General features: G+C 46.2%; 1 protein-coding gene across 1 annotated transcript in view; it reads left to right on the top strand.

Annotated features, from left to right (window-relative positions):
- Atg14 (autophagy related protein 14) overlaps positions 1-10,080 on the top strand; it is a 166,105-nt gene extending 156,025 nt beyond the window's left edge. Inside the window, exon 11 of the mRNA XM_050182404.3 lies at positions 8,588-10,080. Within this exon, the coding sequence (XP_050038361.1) occupies positions 8,588-8,671 (84 nt within the window). The 3' untranslated portion in view covers positions 8,672-10,080. The remainder of the gene's footprint in view (positions 1-8,587) is intronic.
- Positions 10,081-13,877: the final 3,797 nt, after the last annotated feature.

The following is a 13,877-nucleotide window of genomic DNA, read 5'->3' as shown; positions in this document are numbered from 1 at the left end:
TGTCGCAGAATTCCGTGCCTGTACTTCCGTCGATGGTTTGTTCGGGAAGTTGCAAAACGTGCTGCTTGCTCTGGGTCGCCAGCAGGATTCCCGGTATTGTCTGAAGAAGAAAAACGAAGGGGTTTGAGGACCACATGTGCATTGCGGTGCTGCCGTGCCCAATGCCGGAATCCTGTAAGCTGTTCTCTTTATAAGCGTCAGTCGTTGATGACGCCATGTAGCCTGTTATCACGGTATAACAGCTGTCCAGTTGATGTGCCCGTGTGTCGGCAAACAGATCCGCCCACGGAATGTTGCAGAATTCCGTGCCTGTACTTCCGTCGATGGTTTGTTCAGGAAGTTGCAAAACGTGCTGCTTGCTCTGGGTCGCCAGCAGGATTCCCGGTATTGTCTGACGAAGAAAAACGAAGGGGTTTGAGGACCACATGTTCGTTGCAGTGCCGCCGTGCCCAAATTTTGCCTTCTGGAAGACGTGCCTTCTGGAAGGCGTTAACTTCCTTCTCAAGTCCTGCAACTAGGGGCGTTCACGTCAAATGGAAACTTCAACTGGAGCCATTGTGACATACTTCAGAAATATCCAACTAAGGCTCTTATAGGCCGATAAGGAGGAAGGGTTTGTCGTGTTATCTGAAGGTAATTTTTCAGAAAGAGCTGCGCAGGCACTAGAAAAGAATTTCGCGCCTGTCAAAGTTAAAGCAACTAGAGTTAAGAGCAGAGCTGTTGCACTATGTGAGCAGTTTGGTTTAGACCGTCTTGGCAAACAGATAGAAAAAATAAAAAATAATGCCTTGAGAGCCTTCTTTTCAGTAAAAACGCATAGTAAGCAGGGCATGCCGTTTAGAACAATAGTCACGGAAAAAGGGTCATGGCAGAAGAAACTAAGCCAGTTCTTGTTGAAACATTTGAGTACACTTGAAGTAGACAACCCATTGCTTTTAAAGAAATCTGACGAAGTTTGTGACTTCCTAAATTCTCAATGTAATGTTGGGCGCGCCTTTTCCGTTGATGTGGTGGATTCATTCTACTCTGTTCCTCACAAGGCCCTGTTTGAAGCAGTCCGAGAGCGTATTGAAGAAAAAAATGAACCCATTTCCTTTCACAACAATGCGGGAGTTTCCATTGACGAGTTTTTAACCCTTTTAGAGTTTTACTTGCGACCGACGTTTATAACATTTGACCAGCAATATTTTCTGCAGAAAGCCGGCATATGTATAGGATCCTGTGTGGCGCCAGTATTGTGTAATATTTTTCTCTCACATATATATCAAGTTTTACATCAGGTTTTACCGGCTAGGCACGTTTTAAAGTGTTTAGATATGTGGATGATTTTTTAATATTTTTTAGTAAGGACGGAAGTTTGAACTTCGAAGAAAATGTGCATGATATTTTATCCATACTCCGACAACATGGAAATGGCTTGCAATTCACCATTGAAGTGCTTGAGGGTAACTGCCTACAGTTTCTAGATATAAATATTGAGTCTTGTGCGGATCATATTTGTTGGGCATATGTACCTCGTGCAAAAGAAGGGCTTCTGCCATACGACTCCACCCATTCGAAGTTAATAAAAAAGGGGATTGCTTCACTTTGCCGGAAATCCACCCTTGAAAAATGGTGCCCTCACAGGATGCAGTTTAGCTCCTAGAACCAATTGGCCAGGCTGTCTTCAGCTGGATTACCCGATTCGATTGTGATGGCGTAGCTGAAAGCCTGCTACAAAAGATGAAGAGTGCGGCTGTGAGAGCTGGGGAAGATCCCCGTCGAGATGAGGTGGTGAGGCATGTCGTGGTGCCTTATGTACACAAGATGGCCCACAACTTAAAGAAGGTTGCTAGCAGACATGGGGTGCCGCTTGTGTTTTCAGCCCCCAAAAAGCTAGGAAGTCTTTGTTCTCGTATCGAAAGAATACGAGAACATAAATATGGATGCGGCACCAAGCATGGGCGACCGTTCATGAAGTGCGCCGAAGGTGTCGTGTACGAAATCTCCCTCTCATGCGGCCGCTCTTACGTAGGGCAAACTGGGTGCTGCGATAATGACCGAATTAGGGAACATGAAAGAAATGTAAAGCAAGATAAAGAAGGGCGAAACATTCCCAAGAACATAAAGTCCTTCCCGTCCCGCTCTTGTGAGGCATGTTTTGCAGGGGCGCGAATTCTAGCAAAGCGTAAAGATAAAAAAGCTTGGGAACTAATTGGAGCTTTCTTTATTGGAAAGAAAGGAAGTGTGTGCATCAGCGATTCATCAATATCTTTATATATGGCTGAAAAGAAATATTTAACCAGTTTGCTTCTATATCAATCTTGATATGATTGTGTTCCTTGCATCTAAGATGGGTATATAAGTGTGTGGTGTGCCTCCGAATAAAGCAGTTGTAAGTGGCGCTCTGTCCCATCTCCTTCCTTGTGTCTTGTGTGTGTTCGCGCCTAGTACCCAAGATGTGTCGACATGGCATACTAAGCTGAGGCCGGAACTGCTGTAGCCACTCTATTGAACCAGGCAGAAACGATGATGATGAGCGGGGATTTGCAGTAGCGCCACTTCGTGGGGCAGCAAGGAGGCTCAGTTCAAAACAAAAATGGCGTTCAGCAAGTCGAACAATGCACCGGTCAGAGTCGGTGGGGACAAATGCCATCGATCGAGTTGGCTCAAGGAGTGTCCAAAAAATCAGACGAGAGGTTGCAAGGTGTCCGAACTTTCGGTAGTTGTTATACATTATGGTCTATGGGGAGAATGGCAGTGCCGCGAAGCAGACCGAATAATTGAGCATGTCCAAATTTTTGGAGTCCGAAAAATCAGTCAGCGACTGTATACACGGCTGCTGAATAAACGGGGACACTCTCCGCTCCCCTTGCTTGTAGCCTCTGGTCATGTCTTGCCTGTATTATGTAAATATACATAAAATAATGTATATTTACAACTGAAGTTAATGGCGTTCAGGCAACTGCCAGACTTCGTCTTCCTCTTAGTTCAGTCGAACTTCTTCCTTCCCTTCACCGTAACATCACCCTCCCGGCGGAGTAGCTCCGTCCCGTTGCAAGTTATAGAGCCTTACTTATTGAGGGGACATAGGGCTTGAGCCTGGCGACATGAACACCATCGCTGGTGACGTTGGGAGGCACTAAAGGCTGACCGACTGGGGCGATCTCGTATGTCACGTCGGACAGTTGGCGTAAGATCTGGTACGGACCAGAATAACGGGAAAGTAGTTTTTCCGACAAGCCGACGCGACGTGAAGGCGTCCAGAGAAGGACAAGGGAACCAGGTGAAAAATGGGAGTCTCGGTGCCGAAGGTCGTAGCGTCGCTTTTGAGAAGCTTGCGAGACTGTGAGGCATTGACGGGCGACTTCTCAGGCCTGGGCAGCTAAGTCAATAGCATCGCGAGCGTAACCAGTGCTGGGTGATTGTACTTCGGAAGGTAGCAACGTGTCAAAGGGCAAGGTGGGGTCGCGGCCATACAACAGGTAAAATGGTGAAAATCCGGCAGTGTCGTGATGGGACGAGTTGTATGCGAAAGTGATGTATGGTGTAATATTGTCTATGCTTTGTGGGAGTTAAAGGGACTCTCACCACGCCACATGGCAAGTTTTGGTTATGCACTGGAAGTTGCGTGCCCTCTGAGGAGGGTGCAGTGAGTGAGTGGAGGACGTCGTAAAGTCGGGACTGTTGAAAATGCAGTGACAAAATACTGCGGAACAGCAGCAGCTCCAAACACCCTCGAGTGGCTGTCAAAGAAGTCAATGTTGGCAGGTGGGGGCACGAGCTGTCAGACGAGGGAGAAAGAATGTCAAATTTTACTAACAGACAGTTATAAATATCTTGGCACAATCATCACCAGCAAACTCACTTGGTCCTCCCATATTGAAAAAATTTGTTCTTCCGCATGCAGGAAATCTCCCTAGCAGGATGGAAAACCAACAAGCCCAAGCTGCTATTCTAAGGAAATTAGGCTTGCTAAGACGTAAACTTAAAAGCTTTCTCCCTAGCACAAAACTCCTTGCATAAAACACAATAATATGGTCTAGCTTGGAATATGCATCTGAGGTTTGGGATCCGCACACGAAAAAAGATATTTACAATTTTGTGAAAATCCAAAGGTTAGTCGTTCATTTTATTTTCAACGGTTTTTGCCACTCTGACTCCCCAACTGAGCTAATGAATAAACATAAAATTCAATCTTTGGAATGTCGAAGGAAAATCGCTAGACTAAAATTTATTTTCCACCTACCTAGCAAAAAATGTATTCTAGACCTAACAGACATCCTTGCTCCGTTATCTTCGCATCCCACAAGACGATACCATTCACACAACTTGACCCCTATCTTTGCCTCTACTAACAATTTTAAGTACTCTTTTTTTCCTCGCACGATAACAAATAGGAACAAACCTCTGCACCATATTTTTTCCGGAAGCATACTAAAATCCATTGATAATTCTTCAGAACTGCGATTTTGATCTTGTACTTTACTATATTACATACCTGTCTGTTATTTTGCCACACCTGTATTATTGTGTACTTGGTTGTGTACATTTTTTCTGTAACATCCCCACTCCTGCTTGGGCCATTCCTTGGCCTGCACTATTTTCTAAATAAATAAATAAATAATTAAATAAAGAAATGAAACCAGTCGGGGGTTTGCACTAAACCAGGAGTACAGGAAACGAGTAGAGAGAAGAAACTCGTGGGGCTCGAAGATCGGTGGTGTCGAGATCGGTATCGTTGGGGTCCAGGCCCGAACCCGAGAGCCTCGACAGAACCAGCACTGCCCCAGCTGTCCCTGGAGAGATCTGCCAAGCGTAGGGCTCAGCTATTCCTTCTGCACCTGCTGCTGTTGGGGTTTCTGCTCCTGATCCACCTTGTGGAGAGCAGAGATTGCCTGGCGGCAACCAGAGGCCTGGTGGGAGGCGGCCCAGCAGGACCAGCACAGGCAGTGCTCAGCTGTTGCACTTGGATAGCCTCGGACGTCCAGCCACGTCCGCCACTGCCCATCACACTGCTATGCCATCAACGCAAGTGCCATTGCTGTCAATGCGCCGTCGCCCGAGTGACTTCTGATGACTTTAGGTTTCTTTTTCCTTCTTATAGACTGAGAATGATTTGAACTTCTCTCATAGACTAATGCGGCCAACTGTATTTTTCTTTTTCTGTGCTTTCTGTGTGCTGTGTGATATTCTCTTGTTATTGTTTTTTTTTTTGTGATCAATATTAAGCTGAACAGTGTTTGACAACTCGCAATCAAGGAGCTTGTCATCGCAAAATTGGTGACCGCTAGGAAAGGACAAAGCCATTTGTTCCTGTTTACTCATCGAGATCATCGAGAGATGAGTTTGTCAGAGCTTATGGCGTTGGGCAAGCGTATGGGTCTGCAGGGGGCAGAACTGAGAAAATGGCTCGATGAGAAAGCTCACAGGGCACAGGAGGAGGCTGCGAAAGCACATGCGAAATGGCTTGCGGAACGTGAGGCAACGAAGCAACATTTGGAACTTGGAAGGAGCACTGGAGCTACGGCTTAATTTGGCCGAGGCAGGAGGCTGCATGGGAATAGGCAACTCCAGGCTGTGAATCGGAGAGAACTTGCCCATCGTTTATGAACCCTAACAACCTAATTCCAGTGTTTAATGAGAATCGAGACGCCTTAGACGCTTATATAAAGAGATTCAAGCGTGTCGCCACTGGTCAGGAATGGCCTAAAGAGAAATAAATCAAGGCATGCCTCAGGGACTAAGGCATGCCTGAAGAAGTAAAAAGGGCTCTAGCGCTTTCGTTCAACTGCCAAAGCCTATCAAAAAAAATTTTGTCGCAGTAAGCCCTATGACAATGAGACAGCCAAGAAGTATGTTACTAGGCTTTTGTGTTTTTTCGATTGATGGGTAGAGATGACTGTCGAAGGGAAATCTTTTGACATGGCTCAAAACTCTATTGTCGCTGAACAGCTTTTGAATAACTGCCTAAGTCGTTTTTCACTGTTTCTTTGCGAGCGGAACTGCCAGAGGGTTGAGAAAATTGCAAAAGCTGCCGACTACCTCATGGAAGCCCAGTGACAAACGACCTTCTTATTTTCCAGGAGAAACAAGAAGCAAGCAAAGAAAAGTACAGTTAGCCGCGTTGGTCCATACGAGAAGTTCAAATCACTCTTGTTCTGTAACAAGGAAAAATAAAACAGTCATCGGAAGTCTTAGTTACTCGGGTGGTGGTGGGTTGACACCAGTGGCACCTGCGTTGACTGCAGTAGCGATACGGCGGGCAGTGGCAGACGAGGGAGGCACGGTAAAGCCAAACCTGGATGGCGGAGTCCAATGCTGTCTAACTGCACCCACTACAGCTGAGCGGTGCCCGTGCTTACCCCTGGCTTGCGGTTCTGCTTGGGAGCCTCTCACCAGTGTCGCTGCGGACCTTTGGTCACCCTCAGGCGTCCTCTGCTCTCCGCACAGTGGCTCAGGATCAGGAGCAGAAACCCCAACAGCAACAGGTGCAGCAGGAATAGTCGAGTCCTACGCTCGGCGGATCTCTCTAGGGCTACCCGGGGTTGTCCTGGTTCTGTCGATGCTCTTAAGTTTGGGTCTTGACCCCGGCTACTCTGAGCAATCTCTCCTCTCTGCTTGTTCCTCGTACCCCTGGTTTTATACCAACCTCTGACTGGTTGAAGATTTTTCTCCCTCCTGCAGCTCGTGTCACCACCCGCCAACATCGTCTTCTTTGTCAGCTACTGGAGGGTGTTTGGAGCTGCCGCTGTTCAGCTGTGTTTCCGGTAGTCCCAACATTATGCCCCCACCACTCCACTCAATCATTACAGATTGTTCAACCACAAGAATTTTTCAAATTAGTTCATGAATAGCAGAGATAGAAATATTTGAAGTGCCGTGAACCCATGATTTCAGGAGGCAAGTGTCACTGCCAACATACACTTTCTCCACTTTCCCCCATCTAGCCTCTGCAAGCGAAATTCCTTCCCTACGTTCCCCCATACCGGAGGATCGTGTGACAGATATGTCATGGGTCCTGTCTTCTACTTTTTTTTTCCTCTTGTGCTGTAGTGTAAGGCATTGGTACAACGCCGGCTGAAGTGTGGCCTGATGGCTGGGGCACGGAGCACCTCAGAAAAGGAGACGAATTCCTTGTACGGGGATGAAATGACTAACTTTATTCAGCCAGAGGGGTGGGGCAACGCGGCACGGCACACTGTGCCAGAAGGCGTGACCAAAATGTCACACAACATAACTCTAGTGATCAAACGCTTTGAAACCAAAACTGAAGATACAAACGCAAGTTTTTGCTTAATGGTGCACTATTGGAGACGGTCTCCCGTGCAAGCTATTCGGTTTGGCTTGTTTTGTGCAGTGCACAATTTTGCGCGCTCTTCACGGGAACACCCGATTAGGGGTATAAATCAGTGCAACAGTTACGAGCATTGAGGCAGACACAAACGGATGAAAGAGCGTGATCGCGCATTGAAGCCTGGTAGAAAATGGCAGATAGTTTCGTTTTTCGAGCGTGTGACTGCACGACATGGGAACAAGCAGACAAAACACAAAATGGAAGTACGTCCTTCTTCTATAGGACGGAGTAAAACACAAACTCGCAGACATTCAGTTTGTAAGTTTTATTATTTCTCTAATCTTTAAATTGTCTATTGAAGCAAAAGATCAAACAAAGAACTGATGTTGCCTTAAATAATTCTCGAATTCACTGTGAATGAGGTTACAGCACTGAAATTTATGTAGGGTACTTGTGCAATTAAAATTAACATTGTTTCTCCAGCTGGGAGCACGGCGCCCGCGAGGAGAAGTGTGCACAGCGTTTGATTTGAAATTTCAGCTCTTTTCGCGGTGCCTAACAGTCTAGTGCTTTGCAGGCACGATGGTTAATGCACACTGCCCTCTTGTCAGCTCAACATGGCCAGTCCTGGTGAGGGGCTCTTCAAGCGGTTGTGAGATTGTTGCTTGCGCACACTGTGTAAACGTCTGTGCTGCCTCAAAATCTTGCATAAGCAGATTTATGTTCTCTTTAGTCTATGGGAAACCAGCAACACGTTCACACATTTTTTCTTGTTTGTAAAAATTCAGTTTCACCAAGTTTTTCTTAAAGGCCAACTGCAACAAAATTTTGAGCCAGGTAGAAAGCCTAGATGCAAAACACCGTTGGTGCAAACCTTTACATTTGAGAAGAATGAGGCAATGCATCACAACAGGCTTTAAAAGCAGGTTTTTTTGATACCGAAACTGGGAAAAAACTAAGCCACCATTACTGCTCGCCGGAAGTGGCACATGGCTTGTGGCTGCCTGCTGCATGCTGGAAAAAATGTCAGAGGTGACGTGTTCGGCCTTATGTTATAGCCATTACCCGCCAGTTGCGCGTGTCATCTCCTTAGGCACTATTAAAAGGCTGCTAATAAAAAAATTAGGCAATTACCACCTCTCCAGCTTTTCCCAGATTACTTCGGGGTTATATACTACTACTTTACTACTAGCCAAATTGAAATTTCGTTGCAGTTGGCTTTTCACGGAAGTCTACCGTGGTTTTGTTCAAAGTTGTGTGGCCACTATTGAATCCTCGAATGATCCAATGGCTCTGTCTCCCTTACTGCAGTGGCGGCCCAGCAGCCCCCAGCCCAGCAGCAGTCTGCTCTCCTCAGCCGCGGCTCTGGTCACCAACTTTTGGCGGCCAAAATGATAAAAAGTGCTCACCATCATCACACACCTGCTTGGCATCGACAGTTATTCATGGCATCTGTCCCAGTTCCACTGCACAGTTGCTAGGACAGTCGTCATTATTTTTTTGTTTCTTTTGTTCTTTTCACATGTAGGCTTTATGTTCATACTACAGCCAGAACCACTTTCATGGTGCATGCAGTTTGATGTCTCTTTTGGGCAAATTATTTGCTGTTTTGTTTAGAACATATTGGAACAAATTGGAAGTATGCATCAACTGTTGTTTCATCTTGAACAAACTGGAAGCAGGGGGCATTTGCAGCAACACCAAACAAAAAAATTATTTCACTGCACTAAAATGGTGGTGTCATCTAGCATTGTCAGTATGAAACACTGCACACTTGCTGTGTACGCACTTTGCCATTGCAGTAACAGAGGACGCCAGCTTTATGTTTCTGCAAAATATATACTTTTTTTACTTCATGTGAGTACATATGATGCATACTTTATATACTTACTGTGTTTTAAACAGGCACATTATGCACCCAAGCATGCTATTAGGCTGCGTGCACTATGAAATGCTACCTCCACGCGAAATATTCACTCAATAGAGCTCGTGGCTTAGCCAGGAGAGCCTTGTTATACCTGGTACTTTTATTGATGTAACATGCAGCATTGTGTGTATGTATCTGAAGGAGTCACAGTCGTGCATGCATGCTTTTTCTTGTGACCATCAAACATGCATTACTTTCATCAAGTGTCATGTGACAATTTTTCTAGTGGAAAAAGAAAACTAGTGATGGGGAAAGAGCAGAAAGTAAGACGGGCGCTATACTAGCTGCTGTTTATTAGGCATAATGCATAACAGGGGGCAACAAGGAGTAAGAGTCGTCATGTACCCTATTTATTCGAATCTAAGCCACTAGTTTCTTTAGAAGCTTGAGTTGCAAAACTCCACAGTCTGCTTAGATTCAAAAATTTCGTTAAGACCCATTAAAACAAAAAGTGACACTCCGCTAGTGCCACTGTGAACGACATCATTGTAGCCATCACAATCTACTGGGCAGCCGACCGAAGCACAAGCGACACCATTTTGGCCGCTTTGAGTGCGTGCAAAATAGCTGTATTCAAAATTTTCCTTCCTCAGTGCTCAAGCCTCTCCATCCACATGCCACTCCGGTCGGCGGTGTATTGAGGGGATTCAGGGCATGCTGTGCAGGCATGTGTAGGCTCAATTGCCATGGCCAGGGACGGCATCCCAGGAGACCTGATTAGACATGCATTTAGAAAGTGCTGCAGTTTGAACGCACTTGAGGGCACTGAAGATTGTGCGCTGTGTATGAAGAAGATGGTGACAATGAGCCCAGCACAGATGGGCAAGTGAATTTGGACAATTTTGGTGCTGGTAATAAATGCTATTTACCTTGTGCAGCTGTTTACTATTCATCTCAGTCGGCTTGCATTCAAGGAAAGTTTTCAAGCAAAGCTTGTATTGGCTCACGAGTTTCGGTGGCGATATGGTCGCACAAAAACCCTGCTGCTCTCAGAGCAGAGCAGTTGCAGGGAAGAGCGATTTGACGAGTGTACAGCTGCGTCGGCACCAGTGTCATTAGCCAGGGTTCCAGCTACATAGGCTCATGCGAGCTGTTTGGCTTCCGTCAAGGGAGGGAAAGGGCTTCGCAGGCTGTGCCGGCTTCATTTTCGTTCAGCTTGTTCTCAGAAAATGGATGGGATGGCCATGCATTGTGCGTTCCCCCGAGGAACTGGCAGCCTTCGACGAGCGGCGGTGAGTACTCACCCGTGAAAGGGCTCGCGGTCGGCATGCCGATCCAGCTGTTAAGGCCTAAGTATAGCCCGATGTAGCGTGAGCGCGCGCACACGTTATATTACGTTGGCGAGAACAACATCATCTATAGTTCGACCAATGGTTTGACGCACTGGCACCGCCAATATAACTGGACGCGTCTAACGACGCTTGCCTGCACGTCGATAGCAGTCCGACAGCACCGAGAAAAAGATCCCGAGCTGAGGGAGCGGGAAGCCGAAGCAATCCGGCACAATCACCTGTCGGTTACAGAAGCGTGATGAAGGACGGGTGCATGCAGGATTTTCCGGTGGGGGAAGGGTTGGTCTCTTTTTTTATTTTCTGATGTCCTAAATTTTTAGGGTTCACTTAGAATTGATGCCAGCGTAGACGCGAATAAATATGGTAGCAATTTAGTTTCTACATACAATAAAACAAAGGTCTGGCTAACACAGGCTTGACTATTGATCTGAGTTCCTGCGCAGTTTTAGTTTTAGTTCCGCCCAAGATAGTCACTTCATAAAAAGGCAATTCACAGGACGAAATTCTACAATATGCAGAAAGACGTGCGCTCAAATCGTTCTTTAAACTGTTCACGTGTTCCCTCAGTTGGTCATTGAAACAACGGCCAGTTTTCCTGACAGGTTCTTCCACAGCTTAGTGGAACACTGCACATTAGTGGAATCTTTGAAATGTTATTGGAAACATTGAAATGATTGTGCAGTATATGTGCAGCAAGCGCTGTTCAATTAATATCTTGCAAGCCGCAGGCTGAGTGAACAACAGAAGAAAGGATGTGCTTTTTTTAGTAGGATTGCCTTTTATACTATTATGCCGTAACATCACTTCTAGCATCATGCATGGAAGGCAAGAGAAGATAACATTGGGGGCACTACATAGCACTGCTTCTCCTCTCAAGCTGAGCCAGTCAGGCTCCAGCAGACGTCATTCCCTAGTTGACTTTAGAAGCTCAGGTTGCTGAAAAAATGTGGTCTTCCGGTCATCAATGGCTGTTGGTGACCGCATTGTTTAATAAGGTGCTAATAATGTCATGCTCACTGTTGGTTTTTTCGGGTGTGTGGGGCTTTATCGGTCCGCGTGACATCAAAGCTGTTCACTCTGGAAGTTCTCCCTTGCCATTCGTGATCCCTGTGTGGTGGTTACGATGCCAGGCATCCATCTCGAGCCGGGTTGGAAACTGTGAATCCATACTCATTGACCTGCAGGGAAGGGTGTGTTTAATTTGAGTAAGGCTTGCATTGAGGCTAGTTGGAATAGCATAATTAGAATACAGAACTCCAAAATTAAAACAGACAACATGCGTGAACACGAGCACACCCAATAAAGTCCTTCATCGTCTGTGCTCGCGTTCACATGGCTAACATAATAGGTAAAAAAGTAGGAATGTGCGAATAGTAAAGTTCAAATCAAATATCGAACTAAATCAAGAAAAAAAGACGAATATGGCATATCAGAAAATTTAACACATACTTTTATGCTTCCAAATTTTGTGTGACATGCTCAAGAGCCTAATCACATTAATTAGCAAGAATCTTGCTAGCTTTCAGTAACTTAGCTACACTCGGCCACGAAATCAGAAAAAGCTGAATATCTGTGCAGCATCACAACACAGCCTAGTATTCGCCTGTACTAGTATATGTGAACAACATTGTGATGTTTGGTTTTACTGACTACTGTTGCAGGCTGCTCGAAATTGAACGTTTTTAAATCCGTTGCCTGTAAACTTTTGTGGTTGACTGTACCTATGAATCAAGATGCATAGTATGCTCTGCTCCAATTAAAGGGAACAACAAATTAGTACGCCAGTACAGATGACTCAGTTTGTATATGATGAAGGTCCGGAATATATATTTTTATCGATATAATGTCTGTCAAATAGAATTAAGTGCTTTTTCCTTCTGAAGCTGAAAAAATAGCGAAGTTGTCCTAAATACTAATGGGGCTAGCAATCTTTTATTGCTTTCCAGTTTTCTTCCAGAAAACACGAGGGTATCTTATTTTTTATGGAAGGTGGTTTCTGCGGGTTAGCGTCAGGTCGTGCAATCTGCGCAACAGACAAAAGCGTGGGATACTCGTGACATCACATAGCACCGCTCCACGCAGTCATCTGTGCTGCAAATGTTGACCGTGGTCGGCGCTGGCAGTCAAGAGTTCTCAATGGGGAGGCCCATGGCAAGTTTATGCAACATCGTCTGCAGCCAAGGATCAGCGGGCTGTCCACGGAGGAAGGAAACAGTCGGGAGAGAGCATTATATCGTGAAGCTAGCCTTGGCAAGCGAACGCTCCATGATGCTATAGTCCCTCTGCTCGGTGTCTGCCCAGCACGTGACCTCTTGCGTCGAGATCATGGAGCAAGGATCGGTATTTGCTGAAATGGGAGGAACTTTTTCCTTCCTCCATGCGAATTAATATGAAAACAATTCATGGACAATTAAGCTACTCCTTAATGCAAAATTTAAGCAGAGCTCTATACGTGTTTTCATTTCGCAATATATTGGCTGGTGCAGACAATCTGTCTCGTGCGGCACATTGCAAACGGAGCAAAGTGTGGCGAGATTGCCTTGCCAATCTAGCTGCCAGTGGAGATTGGGAGAACCAGCGCATGGATGACGCATGCACACTTAAGCAAAATTACACCCTTTTGCCACACAACAATAATCGTCACCTGTCTTGTCCGCATTTCCCTCCCTTAATGCGGTGAGCCCGGTACTTCCCAAGTCACAGGAATGTAGCGAACGCAGCATTCTCAAGGAAGGACACGCAAGCAAGACGGATGACGATTATTGTTATGTGGCAGATATACACCCCCAAAGGGTGTACATTTCTTTGAGTGTGGGCGCGATTCACAACAGCCATCGCTGATGGACCTCCCAGACAATGTGCACTACTCTGGCGCCATCTCGTAGCCATCGCCTCAACCTTTCGCCATGCCCTTCTCTGCTTTCCTCCTCGTGTCTTCCATGCCCTCAATGTGCACCGCGTTCACTATTTCGCTGTGCTCGGTTACGCTGACGCTCACCACAGGACAGGGTGCCTAAGAGCTGCGCTCTGAAGAAAATCAACCGGGAGTACTAAAACCTGCCACTCTGACGTATCCTTCGTGCTCCAACGCCTTCACCTTGTGTTGGGACGACCCACTCTGCTTCAATTGTGTTGCGCGATGCTCCCTCCTAACAAGCGAAGCTTGTACGAAGTCTGTTCGAAAAGTATCCGACTTTTGGCCGAAGAAAAAAACTGGCATAACTGGAGCGTTGGAAACCTAATCACCCTCAACGTAGCCTCCTTGGGACTCCACACACTTCTCCCAGCGGTGCTGCCATTGTTGGAAGCATTCCGAGAAGGCCTCTTTCGGAATGGAGTTTAGCTCAGCTGTCGTTGCAGCCATAATGTCCTCTCTTGTCTG

Source organism: Dermacentor andersoni, chromosome 7, assembly GCF_023375885.2.
Source record: "Dermacentor andersoni chromosome 7, qqDerAnde1_hic_scaffold, whole genome shotgun sequence".
Lineage (NCBI taxonomy): Eukaryota > Metazoa > Arthropoda > Arachnida > Ixodida > Ixodidae > Dermacentor > Dermacentor andersoni.
The sequence above is the reverse complement of the archived record's forward strand: the minus strand, read 5'-3'. Positions and strand labels throughout refer to the sequence as shown.